General features: G+C 41.2%; 1 protein-coding gene across 3 annotated transcripts; it reads left to right on the top strand.

Annotated features, from left to right (window-relative positions):
- The first annotated feature begins 926 nt into the window (after positions 1–926).
- Positions 927–18,435, top strand: epb41l4b (erythrocyte membrane protein band 4.1 like 4B). Of its 3 annotated transcripts, none has more exons than XM_039804881.1 (23): positions 927–1,805; positions 3,839–3,943; positions 4,030–4,072; positions 4,660–4,738; positions 4,969–5,013; positions 5,900–5,952; positions 6,580–6,700; positions 7,411–7,498; positions 7,583–7,671; positions 8,211–8,280; positions 8,425–8,594; positions 9,485–9,594; positions 10,239–10,272; positions 10,601–10,634; positions 10,862–10,965; positions 13,188–13,327; positions 14,553–14,674; positions 14,763–14,876; positions 14,974–15,026; positions 15,121–15,273; positions 15,359–15,479; positions 15,800–15,933; positions 16,994–18,435. In XM_039804881.1, the coding sequence occupies exons 1-23, from the start codon at positions 1,533–1,535 to the stop codon at positions 17,055–17,057; spliced, it is 2,319 nt and encodes a 772-aa protein (XP_039660815.1). In that variant the 5' UTR covers positions 927–1,532; the 3' UTR covers positions 17,058–18,435. The 3 variants fall into 3 exon arrangements, with proteins under 3 accessions (XP_039660815.1, XP_039660814.1, XP_039660816.1); XM_039804880.1 differs by having other exon boundaries at positions 928–1,805; positions 14,971–15,026; XM_039804882.1 differs by lacking the exon at positions 15,800–15,933 and having other exon boundaries at positions 928–1,805; positions 14,971–15,026.
- Positions 18,436–19,008: the final 573 nt, after the last annotated feature.

Below are 19,008 nucleotides of genomic sequence, written 5' to 3'. Positions count from 1 at the left end.
GCAGTCCTTATTCTCTTGTTCTTTTTCATACAATATATCGCAGCCATTAAGAATTGGTATGGTAGTCCAAAGTACCCACTAAAATATGTTAGAGAATGATGCAAAATATCATAATTTCACTCATAAATTATATTAACCATGTCCAGAACCAACATGCACAAAAACCTACAACTGTAAGATGCTTTGTCCAAAAGATGCATTCTGAGAGTTTCTACTGTAGAGGAGGGTCTCCAATGGGAGAGTTATGCTTTTCTTTATAGTTTCTTATTCTCTTTATTTCTAGAATGCCACTTAATTGGGTTGACCCCATTTGTTTCTGTTTGTAGAGGGATGGGACATTTGGGAAGTTATATGTTTGGGAATATGCTGTATTATTTTTTCTTTTTCTTTCGATTTACAGGTACTGACTTTATATTTCAAAATGAACAAAATGTCACAAAGTCATAAAAATACATGCTGAGTCCAATATTTCTAGATGCAATACATTAAATTTGACTATTTTTAACCCAAAGAAAAATAATATTGTTTTATCCAGATTTGTATTCATGGCAGTGTGCCGAGATCATTCACGATGGTAAATATTATACTGAAAATATATCTGAATAGATAACTTAATAAATATTTATAAAAAGAAAATCCAAACAAATAAGAAAATTCATCATGAGGGTGTTCTGTTATGACTTGGACTCATGATCTCAGTATTTCTACAGTCCTGGGTATGGCCATGATAAGAGTGACATAAATCATGCTCATTATGTTGGGGGCCTCCTGCAACTCCTTTAACGACCCTTGAAGCACCTTGGACCCCACCTTGGGGACCACTATTGACCTGCTATTCCCTCGCCAGGCGGACCCGTGACAGACAGGTGGCGCTGGTTCACCTGCACTGATGGGTCAACCACTAGGGAGGAACAGAAGTTTGTTCTGCACTGTGTTTTTACGCAGGCGCAGATCACACTGTGTGTCCAGTTTCGTTGGTTGACTTTTACCTGGGAGGTAGACTAGTTTCGGTTCGCCGTGTGGGAATAATCGACAACAATCACCGGGTCCGGTTTAGAGGTGAGAATAGGCTACTTTCCTCCCCCCTCCCCGGCCCCGTGTGACTCCCACTGCGGAGCGTCGGACGGATTTCTCCGGAATTTTAGAGTCGGTGCGCAACAGCGAGCAAAGCAGGAGGCAGGTGCACGGGAGAGGACAGGACAGGAGGAGGAGGAGGGCGGCTTGTATTTCCGTGAGAGAGTCCTGTCGTTCACACCGGGCCGAATGACTGAAAATCAACTGGTTGGCGTCTCGGTGGTCGATCTGTGTTAGTTTCATTAGTATGCGGCTGAAGTCCCCCCGCTGCTGCCGACATCCAGCCTGAGGACTGATCGGCAGCCCTGAAGTCTCCTCCGTGCCTGTTAGGTGACTCCTCGCCCCAGGGAGGACGAGGAGGAGGCGACGGCAGAAGCAGGATCCCGGCTTTGTCTACTGTTGCGTGGAACAGTTTCCACAGACACAACACGGACCTCCTCACATTGTGGATCAGGAAGATGATGGGCTTTCTGCGCCGGACGTTTAGCCGCCGCTCCCGGAGCCGCTTCCAGACGAGAGAGAGGGACGAGCGTGACGGTAAAGGGGGAGGAGGAGCAGGAGGGGTGACAGGGAACCCCCTGCTCCTGGCCCATCAGCAGCAGGTCGTACACGTGCCCGCCGTCGTCAGCGGGGGAGCGTCGGTTCACATCCCGGCGGCCGGGACTGAGAGGAACACCATCACCTGCCGCGTCCTGCTGCTGGACGGCTCGGATGTCAACGTGGATTTGCCTGTAAGTGCGCTGAAGGCTGTCCGGTGTGCTATCAGCTGCTCCGTGTGTTTACACTGGCCAGCAGAGTGTGTAAACAGAGTAGTCTACTTGGCGCAGGACTAGGTGTAGCTTAGGTCGTATGTGTGTGTGTGTGTGTGTGTGTGTGTGTGTGTGTGTGTGTGTGTGTGTGTGTGTGTGTGTGCGCGCGCGCGTGCAACTTAATAGGTTGATCTGAATAATTACAACTTCATTTTAATATATCAAATTAAGGCTCAAACATTAGCCTAGTCGATTAGATGATTAGTGGATTGACAGAACAATTAATCAACAGCAATTCTGATTATTTATTAACCGCTTTTCAAGCACAAAATGTCAAAACTCACTTCTGAATGACCAACTTCAAGTTGCTTCAAAATGAGCAACTTGAAGACCTCATCTCTGAATCTGAGACAATTTTGTTTACCCTGTGTTGGACATTTAGTGGGCTTAACAATTACAAACAGAGTAATCAGTAATGTAAAGCACTGATTTGCATCCCAAGTTATTTTGTTATTTGAAGTTTGGCACAGATAAGTTACCAAAGTTTTTCTGCCTGTACTATAGTATCATAGTGGCCTATATGTGTGTGCCTCTTCCTGTACAATGAGAGGTGCAGCTCCAGATGGTATTATGATCAGCCAATTCATCACATTACTTCCCCATTTCTGACTGCTGGGAAATTAAAAACTAAGATAGACCTGAAGCTGCCCCCTACTGTTTGCTCTTCTACAGCATCTTCCTCTCACTTTCTTCTTCTCTCTCTCTCTCTCTCTCAGTCTATGTGTCTGTATCTGATCTTCCTCAAGCAATCTCCGCTCTCCCCCTGACTCCCCTCCTTGTGCCACCTCCCCCTTAATCTTCTTTTACACTCCCACTGTGGCCTGCTCCCTTGCTCATCGTCTTACTCTTTCACACTGCCTCCTCATCCTCCTTTTTCTGCCCGTTCTTCATCCATCTCCCTCTATTCCCCGACTCCCTGATCTGATTTACCACTGTGTGGACTCTGTGCTACGAGTGTGTGTGAGGGGTAGGTGGGATGATGAACAAGTGTGTGGGCATTCGTGCGTAAGTGGTTTCTCGTAAGATGTTTTCATTTTGAAGGTTGCGTGTGTCACAGAGGCTGCTGCATGCATGCGTCACCTCTGAAATGCTCGGACGGTGGGTTATCAGGGTAGCGAGTAATTCTCATACAGTCCAACAGGGAGATTTCAGCAATGACACAAAGCCACAGCTTCTGCCGAGGTGTTACATCTCTATCAACAAAATGACACAGGGCTTGTCAAGCTGGCTGCTTAGTCACAGGTGTGTTGGAACAAGTTTATTCATGTCAGCTGAATAGAGCTGAAACTCGCCCATTGAAGCTTATTAGTTTGTCACTTCAGGCTGAATGCAGACAAAACACAAGGTAGAACAGGAACAATAAAATGTTCACTTGTGTGTGTGTGTCTGACATTGTTTTCACTGCATGTGCACCCATGATAGGGGCTATGATTTCAATCAGCCTCTCTAAAACTACATGCTGCAGAATGAGCAAGAGTGTGATTTATTTTTTTCCGTCCCCAATCCCTTAATACCACTGATTTTCTACACCCACCAGGAAGTTTTGACTGGTTATCAGGATCCAAAGTACATGGCTGTCATCTTTCTGCACATCTGCTCTTGAATTGTTCAGATGACGTTTGGGACAAAATGTTGCCAGTTATGCTTAAGTGCAATGACTTGTGTTCTTGGTTGTGTGTGTTATTAACAAAGGCCTGAATAAGGACTTTTCCCTCAGGGGCTTGTCCTTCTCTCTCTGACCCGCACGCACACAAACAGCAACTTTCACATCCACTTTAAGTCATTTTGCTTCTGTTATGGACAGCCCCGGTCTTTAATGCATAAATTACCGGCCATGTGAATAGTGAAACTCAAGTTTTAAGGCAAGAAACTCAGGTTACTACAGCAAAAGAGATAAGAATAAACACAAATGAAGCTCAGCAGAAAATATTTTACTCTTTGCTATTCTTTTGTAGAGTAAGTCCAAAGGCCAGGAGCTTTTTGACCAGATCATGTATCACATAGATCTGGTCGAGACAGACTACTTTGGATTGCAGTACATGGACACAGAACAAGTCTCAGTAAGTAACAAGCTCTTACTTCTCTCACAGTAGACCACAAGCTGATAGAACCCCTTTTCACCTTCTTATTATTTTCTCTCTTCTAGCACTGGCTGGATATGACCAAGCTTATAAAGAAACAGATTCGAGGTAAGTTCAACTCAGACTGTTTTTCTAATTAGGCCTACTTGTGTTGTGTGTGTGTGTGTGTATCTTCAGGAAAATGTGCAGTGAGCTGTATGTGCATTGTGGAAGCAGGTAAATGGGGAGCAGGTGGCACATTATACAATGTTGACATGGTGATTAGCATGTGCATTAGGAGCCATACCCTTGTTTGCTTTCCAGCTTGTATAAGAGGGATGAATGTTACAGGGGAGACAGATGTTGTCCTACTTGCTCGCCGGCCCTTTTGTAGTTCAAGAGCCGAAAAAGAAAGTGATCGATGCTGAAGGGAAACAGGAAAGACATAATACTGTAGCTTACAAAGAAATATGGCTGAATAAATTTTTTTGGCCTGTCTGACTTTGATGGATGAGAAAAAATGGGTAAAATAAATCATAAGAAGATTTGATTTGCTAGAATTTAATTTTTAGATTAATTACTACTTCACACACACACACACACACACACACACACACACACACACACACACACACACACACACACACACACACACACACACACACACACACACACACATTTTGTTTTACACTTTGCTCTCCCTTTATGTCTTTTAGACGGGCCTCCATACAGACTGTTCTTCAGAGTGAAATTTTATTCTTCGGAGCCAAATAACCTGCATGAGGAATTTACAAGGTAAAACGCTTACACACACACACACACACGCACACACACATGAACACACAGGGTTCTCTCAGGAGCCCAGTGCAGAGGTCCAAAGGGGACTTGCGGCTAATTACTTTGCTGCTGTGGGCAGGTTTAAATCAAGGCCAAACGGACAGAGACTTGTTAAAACAAATGATGTGTTAGAGATGAGGAAAAGCCTGTGATACATCAATTGATTTATGTATTTTTTTTTACACCAGGTATCTGTTCGTGTTGCAGCTTCGACAAGATATTCTGTCTGGCAAGTAAGTTTCTTTGTCGCTGTTAATGCACACAAATGTAAAAATTACAGTATAATACACACAGAGACAGATACACATATACAGGTACCAACATTCTATATATTACAAGCATATCTTTAATAACATATTTTTTTTCCATTTAAAGGAATAGTTTGACATTTTGGGAATCATGTAAGGGTAAACAGAAGGTGTTAAAAGTTGATGAATGATGAAAAATGTGCAACTTTAAATTCCACAAATAAGGCCCTCTGTGTCTGTAGGAAATGTTGACCTCATTATTGGAGTGTATTGGAGTATTGATGGAAGGTATATATGCTTGAACTGCTGAGTAGAGTAAAAGGAAATAACCAAATTAGTTTAACACAATTTCTGAAAAGTCTTGTGAACAGAAGAAAACCTCTCCTTAAGTACAAACACACTCGTACACATAGGTCACCTACATTAGAGTTTGGGGGACTTCTGTACAGTGGAGCCTGCTTTCTTACAAACAAATACAAACCTGCATGCACAAACACACACTCAGACAGCGTGTTACCCCTCTCCCTCCTCCTGACTCTATCTGGGCCACAGATCCCCAGAGTCCCAGAGCTCTATTATAAAGCTCAAGATCAGGAACAGCAGAGGGCTGCTTATTTTAGGAAAAGGGTTGTTGCTCCTCTTCTCCTTGACACACACACACACACACACACACACACACACACACACACACACACACACACACACACACACACACACACACACACACACACACACACACACACACACACACACACACACAGTGTAGGGCATTCAGAGGCTTTTATGTCTTTCCAACACATGATAACATGAACACTATAAATGCGCTCGCAATAAAAACAGCTCATCACCAGTGTCTCTTTTCTCTGGTCAGATTGAAATGTCCGTATGATGTCTCAGTAGAGCTGGCGGCATATTGCTTACAAAGTAAGTAGACTTTTACATTGAGTTTTGACCTATCGGGAAGCATTCATTTCACTGTGATATGAACAACAACATTTAACACATTTAATCCACTTACATATGTGATTATTTATTTATTTATTGTCTAATTTATCAGCAGTTGTGAGCAGGGACTGGTTTCTTTCTCAGTGATGCGTTTATGATCCTTGTCATCTGAATATCAAACCCAGAGGACAACCAATAAGATAAGATGGAAAAGTACTTTGTACTTTGGTAAATAAAGTACAATATGAATTTGGGGGTTCCTTGCATTAAAAAGGTTTCCCCTTTGCAGCCTGACCTCAGATCTCAAATGTCAAAGCTTCCTTTAATACAAGGAAAACTGTTTAAGTGCTTTTAAGTGTTTTTAAGTAAAATTAATGAAATACCCAGTCAAAGTTTTTTGTCATATACTGTGGAGCAGCATGAATATGCAGGGATTTGCAGCTTTAAGAGAGACTATGTAACCTTTGCTGAACAGGTGACAATTGCGGGATAATGGTAAATGATAAAACACAGCATACTGCTGCTCTCCTACATCTGTATTTCCTAATTTCTTGGTTTGGTTTATGTGTCTTTACTTGGAATGTGTTTGTGTACATCCATATCCAGGTGAGATGGGAGACTGCGATCCCTTGGAGCACTCTCCTGTGCTGGTGTCTGAGTTTCGTTTCACTCCGAAACAGAGCGAGGCCATGGAGGCGGACATCTTCAGCAGGTGGTTGGACCTCAGGTGAGTTTGAAGAATACCATGAATTCAGTGTCCGACGTGTTTTCGAAAAATTCAGGACATGCAAACATTTCCACACATGCATCTGCACTAGTTGCCACAAACAGTTGCTGTGTCAAAGCATCTTATTGGAGGGCGTCCAGTGAGCTGAGCAGGTTTATCTCCTCATTGGATGAAACAACTGGGGCAAAAAGCTGAGCACTGAGCAGGAAAGGAAATCATTCTGCTGCTGCCTTTCAGCGCCAGCGTTTCTACTGATGAGGGCGTCTAAATTTCACTCTCCCTCCGTCCTCCCCTCCTGCGCCTCAGCCTCGTTCTAACTGGTTTGTATGAGGGATTAAGGGATTAATCCCTGGAGGGTCTTGATTGATTCTGGGCAGTATTTAACCCAGACCACGGTCTGATTGCTCCCATCTAGGATTAGATTACATACACAATATGCTGTGCTTCACCGAGCCGACTGAGCCACACAAGGGCGAACCCACACTGAGTTCACAGTCATTCTTTCACACAACACCAAGACTGAGTCAGGGAGGCAGCCGGAGGGTTACTCACTGAGTGTTTCCCTCAGAGCTAACACCAATTACCAGTAGAGATCATACAGCAAGTGGTGTTATTGATAGATGTCTTTTTCAGTGTCAGGTGTGAGGTGATGTACAAAGTGATATTTGTACTGTGAAAACTCAACATGGTGTCTTGTTTTAAATCCTCAGGGGAAAGAGTCCGTCTCAAGCAGAGATTTCTTTTCTCAACAAATGCAAGTGGCTGGAACTTTACGGAGTAGATATGCACTTTGTCAAGGTATGTGACTGTATTTTACTATCCCAAGTGTCACCACATTACAGGTGTGCTTGACAACTAAAGGTGGGTGTGTTGTGTTTACAGGGCAGAGATGGAGGAGAATATGCACTAGGTCTCACTCCGACTGGCATTTTAGTATTTGAAGGCCCCAACAAAATCGGCCTCTTCTTTTGGTAAGTAAACATCTCTAAAGGTGTGACTTAAGGACGGCCAGGGTTGCAACAATATTTTGTCCACTTTCAAAAAGATTTATTTTTTGTGCATTTTATTTCAATATCGTTTTATATCATGTTTCAAACGCCACATTTACAATTTTGATGAGCAGTAAACATCAGAATCTTTTTATTAAAGCATTTGAAAATGCTTTCACTGTAATGCAACATGCTTTCTGGCTCCTGACTTCCAGGTACAACGCAGTAGTATGTATTGTTTAAATCAATAAGTTCAATATTTATCTGTAAGTCCGCACATCAACATAGCCATATATTTTCTTCTTCTGTGATTGAGAAAATGCCTACTGTATATACTTTATACTTAATATTGGTGTTGTATTTGAAGACCTGTTGAAGGTGGACATGGTGGGGGGGTTTCAAAATGTTTGGGAACCACTGCTCCAATCATCTCAGCCTGCTTAAATAACACTCAGACCTGAGCTACTAATGTAGAGTCTTTGGTTTTGTTGTCCATGTGTGTGTCTTGGTGTGTTATCCAGGCCCAAAATCACTCGGCTGGACTTTAAAAAGAGTCGACTCACGTTGGTCGTGGTGGAGGACGACGATCAGGTTTGTATCCTGGTCACAAACACACACCCTGCATGCAAACAAGCATAGCCACACACACACACACACACACACACACACACACACACACACACACACACACACACACAGTGGCTAACAGTATTTGTTTGTTTTCTGACTGTGCAGGGTCGGGAGCAGGAGCACACATTTATGTTCCAGCTGGCCTGCTCCAAGACCTGTAAACACCTGTGGAAGTGCGCCGTGGAGAGCCACGCCTTCTTCCGGCTACGCCAACCAACCACGGGCAAGGCCAGCCGCAGCGACTTCACACGACTCGGGTCGCGCTTCAGATTCAGGTAAAGCTCAGAGACGTCTCACACCTGCTCGTCATTCTCATGAAGTGTATTATTGACTGCTGAAACTGCACCGAAGAAGGATAATACAAGTACACTCAGGTGGTTGGGGCCAGCACTTGTGCCAGCAAATAAGGGAATAGTGTGTCACATAAAACAGAGCCTTTTGTATTTATGGTTACAGTGTATCTATGGTTACATGGACCTGTTCCTATGGCAACTGAGCTATTCCCTTCATATTGTCTGTTTTCTTCTGACTATTATCAGAGATGGTCAAAGCTAATCTCACACTTGAAGGCCACTTCCTGTCATTTGTTGGAGCAACTGATCAAAACATTGTGAAGTCTGTTTTATATTTGAGTCAGTGAATTAAAAACTCAAGTTACAGGTGGTGGAAGTAAAACAGGAACACCTGTACAGTGTTATGTAATCCGTGACTTATCTGGAGCTTTTTGTTATTAGCCAGTTTATGGGTAATCTCATGATAGTAATGAATGAGCAATTGAGTGAAATTAGGAACATATTTTAAGAGCAAAGGAGTAAGAAATGTCAAGTCGATTAAACAGAAATATTATGCAAGAATCATGTGAATTCCTTCAAATGAATTACTCCAATGCTGGTTTTGTGTTAATATCCTACTTTAGTTTTTATTTTGATACATTTTATATATTTTTACTTCACCTGTGCTTTCTTATTAAACCTATCAAACTTAGAGGAATAGCTTAAATGTGATGCCTATTAAACAATTTTAGGAGCAGTTTTCCTGATAGTGGTACAATAACAATTGTTTTTTTATCCTTAAAGTAAGAATGAATGAATTCTAAACAAACTGAAGTCGGACTGCAGTGTGGTCGCTGTATAGCAACAACTTTTCTACTATGTGTTTGTCTCAGTGGTAAGACAGAGTATCAGGCCACTCATGGAGGCAGACTGAGGAGAGCTAGCACATTTGAGAGAAGGCCGAGCAAGAGATACCCCTCCCGCACACAGTCACTGGGCAAAGGTGAGTCTTATCAGCACATGCAAATGTTGAAGACTAACAGCACCTGTTTAGTCCTGTACGTGCCTGCACGTGTTATCATAAAGGTTACATACTGTTTTAATTTACTGTATTTCAGAGAAAAGGGTAACCTGCAGCCTGTAACATTGTCAGCCCTTCCAAAGGCCTATTCTCTAAAAATGTCTAAAATTAAATACTAATTCAACAGGTAAACTTCAAACAGCTCTATGCTCCTTATTCTTAAGACAGGTTGTTACAATTAAGTGTGTCCTTTCTTCTTTGTCAAAAATACCTGCAGTACTCCTCCATACTTCCCATCTTCTGTGAGCGACAGTAGCTTCACAAGCCTCTAATCTATCATACATGAATGATCAGCTGCAGACTGCAAACTGTATTTACTACCACACACCTTTTGAGTATTGGATTTGGAGTATTCATTCAGCCTTGCAATACAAAAACAAATTCATATTTAAGTGTTGGTAACAGCTGAGCATCAAAGTAACAACATGTTTGCAAAGAGTCTGGACTGAAAAACAGACTCATGTTAGATAAAAGTTCAGATAAATAAAGATAAAGTGACAAGCAGTCATATTTCCTGCTGCTCTATACGTTTCTTCTCTAATTTACATCATGTCTCTCTCGGTCAGCTGCCATTTCCCCAGCCAAGCCATCACATATCAGGTAAAATACACAAAAACACCCACAAATCTACATGATACACACATGCACAATCATATTACTGTACTTGTAAGGGCATAACATTTATTAAATTCATTCCTTATCCTCTAACCTTGACCTTAATCCACATAACGGCCTGGATAATCACTAACACTATAAATGGCCCTTTGTAAAAGAAAGTAAAATGGTCACTTTGTAGGTTTTTCCACACCTTTTGAGGATACTATGCTTGTTCAAAACACTTAAACAAACACACAAAGAAATTAATTAAATTAAAGTATTCAGTTGGTCTGTTAATGCTCTGTCAGTGATTATTGGCTTTATTTTCCAGCTCTCACGCCAGCCCTGATCCTAGCCTACATCCAGTGAGTGACCTCAGATAACCTACTGCTACACACACACACACACACACACACACACACACACACACACACACACACACACACACACACACACACACACACACACACACACACACACACACACACACACACACACACACAGGCACAGGCACAGGCAGCAGCCACTGATCTGGCTTCGCTATTGTGACAACATTTAATTTCAGCGTATCTTCAATCCTTCTCCTCTCCAGTACCAGCACAACATTCCTATTGGCCACGAGCCCTGGCACCCGCCCCACCCAGCTCTCACGCCTCCAGTTTACCTGCAGCCCTCCGGACACACACCATCACACAGGTAAGACAACCAACCGCAGAGGACAGAGAGAGCAGCTGGCTTTAGAGATACTTGAGGATGTTGTTGTTGATGATGCGAGTCAGTCTGAGCGGCCCTTAATCAGAAATTGACAGGAGGGCAAGTTTCTATTTTTAGACAAAGTCACTCATCTCACGTTCCACATTATCTGTTTTTCATCACACTTCATGTCACTCATAAACCTCACGTCTGTGTTTGTCTTGTCAACCTCCGTGTGTGTGTGTGTGTGTGTATGTGTATGTGTGTGTGTATGTGTATGTGTATGTGTATGTGTGTGTGTGTGTGTGTGTGTGTATATGATCCTCCATCTCCCTGTCACGTTCAGGCCTTCTGTCGAGTCTGCGAGTCCCGTGTTCAGTCATCCTCCCATCCCTGAGCGAACCAGCGGCACCTTCCCAGGATCCATCAGTGTGGTTTACAGGGATAAGGTCATGACCGCACTTTGACCTCGGTTTGAACTGGGAATCTGTTTCCAACACAGACTCTTAACACTGAGAATTACACAGACTGGTGTCCTGGAGAGAAGCTTGGTTGATAGACTCAATGGAAAAAAGTTGTCTCCATTCTCCTCATCGCCTCTATCATCACCCATTAATCACAACCCCTCATGTGTTTCAGTGTACACCTTCATTACAAATCCCAAAAAATGTTCAGAGGGAGAGACTTAAGGTGAAAGGGACAGGTGTTCTGAAACAACAGAAAGTTAGTTATTTTAGTTTGGCCTGCTTACCACACAGTTAACAGTTGCATCAACAGCAGTGGCTGTGACACACAGCTGATGAAGGCAAAAAACTGATCACCCTTTGTAAAAGATTGCTGCAATATGGGTAAAAAATAATAACTCAATCAAATCTGAACAGACATGATATGATATATGAGATATGATATTTTAGATTCAGTGTGACTTATACTTTCCAATGATATCAGTATGTCAGGAAAACATCCATAAATCCACCTATAAATCCTAGAAAAAAGATGCACCTTATAACTTAAGAAATTGCCTGAGAATCATCACGTTTGTAAGTTTTCTTCAGTGTCAAAGTAATACAATGATGTCAGTATATCCATGGGTACATCGCAAACAGGAACTGCTGATAGCTAATTCAGTATACGTTTAATGGTGCCAGTTTGCCAAAATTTTAACAAATTGTGGATAACTTACTGACTCAATGGTAACATTATACTTCCTGTTTACAAATCCCCCCCCCCCGCCTTAAAAATAAAAATTATGGGAACTGTTCCAAAAATTAGAGCATGATTATCCTTCCAAAGTCAGAGAAATACTAACAATGAAAGTGACAAAAGCCATTGATGCTAACGTTTGTCAGGTTGCACTCTTATTTTAATTTTTTTTTACATTACTAAGGCTCAGAATGTCTCATCAACATTGTTCTTATATTCCTCAAGCACACCACTTTTCTCTACCCATTCATAAACAGACTAATATACATCTTGAGAACACAAATAAAATAAAGATAGGACTAGGTTTAATAGCTTTGTGCCTTGCTTTGTGGACATTTTCATGTAGTCATGGTTGGTGTTTAAATCCGTCAATATGTTAACTGCAAGATCATAACTCTGCCTTGAAGATTGAATTCATCCTTATACCTTAACATTCTTATGACAGCTAATTTATCCAAATCACTTTAATTTGAGAGAGATAAACTGAATGAGGTCAATTTCTACAGGTGGTCGAGTTAAGCACATACTGTATGCTGGTTTAGGGATTAAACTGCTTAAATGTATAGTTATACGTGAGTATGAAACAGAAGCATTGACTAGGATCCTGCATGTGGTGTTGTGCTTTCAAAGAGATGTTTTTGAATAAACTTTACATTGTTACAGCAGGTTATGGATTTCCTGATCAACTGTTAAAAATGTGTGTTGACTTTTACTTTGTAACGTTTACCCAAATCACATGATGCCTTAAGGGATGTTCCCGTATTGCTTTTCAAATAAACAAATGTTTATAATTGCAAAAATGCCAAAATGTTTGTCCTTCATTGTTTTATAACAAAAGCCCATTGTACCAGTCATATACTGTATTTGTCCATATCTATAGTGGTGTTTGTTGATGAATATTATTTAAAACCTTCAGTCATGGAATGAATATAAGTTAGATAATAGAATAGTGATTTATTTAAAATATTACAGTTTGTAGAAATGAAAAAAAAAAATTTTTTGATTGCACGTGTCATCTTTAGTTTCCCTCTAAGTGGTCCTGCTTCAGACCATCAGTTCAGCGTCGAAGAGAATGAGACTTCGTATTCTGGCAAGAGCCACCACCATCACCGCCGCCACACACACAGCCAGGACACGCTCTGCCACACACACAACAAGAACAGTGAGTACTCTCAGCCTAAGGGAGAGCTGTCCAATCTGTGATATGTCTAGACTGTACACTGATGCTCTTTTCATGCTCATCGCTGTATGTTGGTCTGCATCCTGTGTTTTTTTTTTTAGAGTCAGCTCATCCAAATCACACAAACCATACTTTCCCCCTTGAGGATAGATTTGGTACTTAAAAGGCTGTAACTTTGGAAGATACCCACTTACTTTGTATAAATTAGACTGCTAAAGCCTCTAATTAGCTTCAGATAAACATTGGAATACATTTGTGCACATCAATTTATACCTTTTATTGATCCTCAGTAGGGAAATTACAATTACAATTTACACTCTGTTAGAAATCACTAAACACAGGCCTGAAGTACACATTCATGCACAAATGAGAGAGATGTCAGAGTGAGTGGGCTGCCAGTGCTGTCCCAGCACTGCTCAAGAGCACTTTGGCAGGAGGTGAATTGGCATCTCTCCAGCTATCAATCCACACTGTACTTTGTACTGTACTTTGGTCCGTACGGGGGACTTGAATCAGCAACCCTCTGGTTCCCAACCCAACTCCCTACATACTGAGCTACTGCTACCCCATGCAGGTGCATTAAGAAGGGATCTCTTATGAATTGAAGAGGAATGATTACAAAAACTTGTTTATTGTTCATATGGGCAGCTGACTGTCATTTTAAGACATTATTAAAAAAATTGTGAACCTATCCTTTAACCATAGTGGTATCTAGCCACGCAAATAGTTTTGGTCTTCAAATATCCGCTGCTTAGGCCTCACCACAACAGTGGAGATTAATGTAATTTAATGTTTTGTTCCAGAAATAATGTCAGTTTTAAGACTCAATGTAAAAAAGCTGTGTATTATCCAGAATAATAATGAAAATGTTTCTGAATAAAAATGTTGCTGTTGAGTTTTTCAATGCTTGTTTTGTTTGACGCTTTGAGCACCTCAAACCTATTGTCATTCACCTCCGTTGTACTGATGTGGCGGATCTGGTTTGATACCAATAGGGATCAGTGGGAAAATAGGTTTTTGTGATTTGGGTGAACTGCCCCTTTTAAAAACATTTTCTTGTGTTTGTGTTTTCTTTCTTTCTTTACAATTTGGTTTTGTTCTGTTTATATACAAAGGTGTCTATAAAAATGAGCCACTGTGGATATAAATCAGTATAAATAGTTATTTAGCCCATAGTGTGTTTTTAATTCAACTTTGTGTGCATTAGAACGCCGAGCTCCTCACTGCCCTGCAGATGAGTTGGACATCTCTCAGTCGCTGCTCAAAGCTCTGGAGTCAGACAGTGATTCCCCCCCCTGGCCTTCACTGCACGTCAACATGGACAACAAGGTCAGACACATTTCCCACACACTGTTGCCCCTTTCTGCTCACAATTAGAACTCAAGTATCTTCACCTCTCTCCCTGTTCCTCTGCCAGGGAGAGGAGAAGCAGCTGTCTGAAAAGTCTCTGCACCCTCCTGCCTCCCCAGCAATGCTCCCTGATCAACTTAAGTGTAACATCCTCAAGGCCCAGATGGAGGCGGCCTTCAGGGTGAGTACCAAAGCAGACTTCCACGTAAGCATCTAAGCCTTGTGTACTGTGCAGTGTAACTAACAGCGGTGTCCTCTTCTCTTCCACAATGAAGAAGGAAGCTCCGACAACGCCTAGAGGGAAGAACTCAACTGAGACCCTCAATGACAGGCCGGTGCCCTCATCCTATCTTTACATGCTTACATGTGTTTCTGCACACGTGTATTTGAGACTAACTCCATATGATGATGACTCTGGTCCTCAGGTATCAGAGCTCGTCCCAAGACTCCGCTGCATCCAGTCTGACTGCAGACAAGACACCACATCGACAAGACCGCAACCCAACGCCGGAGAGACTGCAGCCCAAAGCCGACACAAGCACCAACCGCAGAAAACGACTGGTCAGACAGTTCAGCTTGTAAGTACACATCTCTTCCTAGCCAGCACTTGAGCTTTCACAAAGTATGTGTATTCAGATCAACTTTTATTTATCGCTTATACAGTAACCATGAAGATGAAGATAATCTCCCAGAAGCACTTGCAGCCATCTCCTCTCAGAGTATAGCAAAGTCAGGATCTACCAGCTCATTGGACAAACAGATACAGCCGTCCATATACCCACAGGTAACACGCATGCACACACGCACACACGATTTTACTACTGAACGGCCTGGTTTTGAAAATACAATATATGCTATACAAATAAAGTTTTTATTATTGTTATTATTACTAAGAATGCATGTTTGTTGAATGCACTAAACTCCATTTATGGAGGGGTTAATTCAGCCTCCCAGCATTTTGTACAAATGTAAGTAAACAGAGGAATGTGTGTGTGTGTGTGTGTGTGTGTGTGTGTGTGTGTGTGTGTGTGTGTGTGTGTGTGTGTGTTGTGTGTGTGTGTGTGTGTGTGTGTGTGTGTGTGTGAACATTGATGTGTATTCCAGGTGGATAATATGCCAGCACTGGAGCTGGGTAGTCCGTACTTTCCCTCTCCTTCGCCTTCTCCCCATCTCTCCCCTTCTTACTACCATAGCTCCATTCCTCGCCTGGCCCCTTACCTTGCTGCCCATAACGACAGGTAACACACCTCAAGTCTCCATGTTTTCTGGGACACGTTTGTATTTGCTAAAACCTTCCTCCTTTACGACATTACAAAGATGCTTGTTATGATTCCCCGCAGCCCCAGAAGACATATTAGTGTCTTATGTTATGTCTGACCAAGAGTCCAAAACCTAAAAATATTCAGTTAACAAATCATTAAATCTTTACATTTTAAGAGCTAGAACATGCAAATATTTGACATTTCTGCTTTTAAAAAATGACTTAAACAATGAATCAATCAAATCAAAATATCAAATTATCAAAATAATTGCCAATACATTTTTTCTCCCATTGGTTCTGTCTGTATCTACTCTGTCACTGTTCAGTAAAGGACAAATGCCAGAATATATATAATAATAATAATACAATTGATAATAATAATACACTAATTGGTGATATCACATAAATGGGGGGGGGGGGGCAGCAAATAAACAAGTCCTGCTAAAAGCCAACTAGTGTAGCAATGTAGCAGTAGGGGCCATTTCTGCTGCCTCTGACTCTAGTGGGATTCATGTGATTAGATGTGGCTAAAGTAGCTTTAAACCACATATTTAAATGTATTTAATTTATTTATTTAACTAGCTCATTAGTTCAAATGGACAAGAAAGCTAAGAAGAAGAAACAAGCACATTTTGATTGTATTCCGTATACACTTTAAATTGCCCAAATATAAAGTGCAGTATACAGGTGGTTTTTTTTAGAGGTTTTAGTTAAGGTCTGTGACATTGATTAAAAACCAGCCTAAAAAGGCATACAAGTAAGGTTTAACAACTTCTTCATCACTATGTCTGTAGTTACTTTTCTCTGCCTTTGTAATGCAGAGTTGTCTTACCCTGTTAATGTTGTTTGTATCGTCTTTATTGTCATAAAAATATTTGTATGCTTTCCTTTTGGCCATATCATACATATCTCTTGTGAAAAAGGGATGTTAATCTCAATGAGACTTTTATCTGGTTACATAAAGGAAAATTAAATGAAAATTTTAAAAATCTTTAAACTTCTTACGACATGAGGTTTATATCTTTCTGTGTTTGTAGCGGAGAGGAAATGAGGCTGGACAGAGAGAAGATACTAAGAGCCCTCCTGATGACGGAGCTCTGAGACCTTGACCCTTGACCCCTGTGACAAAGGGAGAACAGAGGACCCAGAGTCGTCGGCTGCAATCAACATTTGTATATTTGCATTAATACGTTCAGCAGTTATAAATATATATTTGCATAAAGGAAATTGTTATATTTGCTTGATTGTTATTTTAGGAGGATGGTTCTTTATATTCAAACTGAAACTGTAAAACACACACACACACACACACACACACACACACACACACACACACACACACACACACACACACTAGACACATTAAGACACAATGCGACACAATGCAGCTCCTCCTCTATACAACACAACATGCAGCGCGTTGTAGAGGATGTTAAACCTGATGTCAACAGCAGGTTTCAGCATACATCATGTTAACTGATCGATACAAATCCTTCATAAATGAAAGTGCCGTTACTATAGCTACAACATACTTAGCAATGTTGAGTCCTCTGGAGAATCGAGATATGTCCTGGTCAGAAGACTGCCATGGCAACCCTGTGAGTCTGATCACTGTGTTGTCACACACTTTCTCCATCTTACTGCTACACACACACACACACACACACACACACACACACACACACACACACACACACACACACACACACACACACACACACACATTACAGACAAGCTACAGATGTGACTGGTGCTGCCTGCATGATAAATATGTTACATGATGAAATATTTATCTGATTTGCTTTGGGGTTATGTTTACCTTTCATGCCATCAACTCATAAACACTGTCCCTCCATGTTGATGCCTAAACTGAATTTCAGACAGCAACTGTTGAAGCGTTGATATCTACATGTCAATTCACTTTCAAGTCAGTTTTTTCAAAATGTGAATAGACATTGTAATTAATATGCTGGTAACAGAGCAAGCAATTGTAAATATATGTATATATATATATATGTGTATATATATATATATATATATATATACATCCATTTTTAAGATGCCAAAACATTTGCTGCATTTGAGTTTTAAGAAACTCTCTGCACAGAGTGAATTTTAAAGTGAATTGAATCCTGTTGTAGAAGATGTTGAGACTGGATTGTACTGCGAGACTGTGTAGCTGCAGTCTTAGTCTACCCACTAGAAGGAGACAAATTGATCCTTTGTTACAGGTTGTCATGAGGAACAGATTGTGGATCACTTTGCTATTTTTTTACATTGCAGTTTTCCTCACAGGTCAAAATGCAAAACAGATCTCAGAAGGCATTATCTATTGTAGCATAACCCTGCTTATAACTTTATTTCAGCCCTTGTTTTGTCACAACCACATCTGATGATCTGCTGCTGTATTGTATGTATTGATTGTGTTATTCCTGCCCATGGTTGGATCTTAATAAAGGCCACATCATCAGTTTGACAACTCTGTAGCAGCATCTTTGGTCTCTGCACTGACATGGGAATGTGGATCAGCCTCACCCTGCGTGCCTGTGCGGTAAGTGTGTATGTAGGTCTCACCCACCCTGTGACGGAATGTTGTTATAAAGGATATTACTCCTTTATCTGCTTCTACACACCTATCAAGAACAATAAAGTGAGTCAGCCTGTAATTTTACCTCTGTTCTGTCCCTCAGAGAACCTTAGTTAGATAATCTTCAAGGCAAGGTGCAGCGCAGAAGCTCTGGTATGAATTGAGGAATGTGCCGCAAATGTATCTGCCAGAGTTATTGTGGACCTGGACACAATTATGTGGGTGAGCCAACAAACAAGACTTTCAAAGCGTAGCCAATCATATCTTGCTTTATGTAATGTTTGACCCTCCCCCGGGATATTACTTCTGTATTTGCTTTGCATCTGAAAAATCCTCCTCTCTAATTTTTCCACTCAACCCTAATTTCAAAATGTTAATGGAACAAAAATGTTTACATAGCCCTAATTGCCAATTAGGAGTGAAATAAGCAATTGCCATAATTATGGTAAACATAACATATGGTGC

This window comes from Perca fluviatilis, chromosome 7 (genome assembly GCF_010015445.1).
Source record: "Perca fluviatilis chromosome 7, GENO_Pfluv_1.0, whole genome shotgun sequence".
Taxonomy (NCBI): Eukaryota; Metazoa; Chordata; class Actinopteri; order Perciformes; family Percidae; genus Perca; species Perca fluviatilis.
This window is presented reverse-complemented; position numbering and strand designations above follow the sequence as displayed.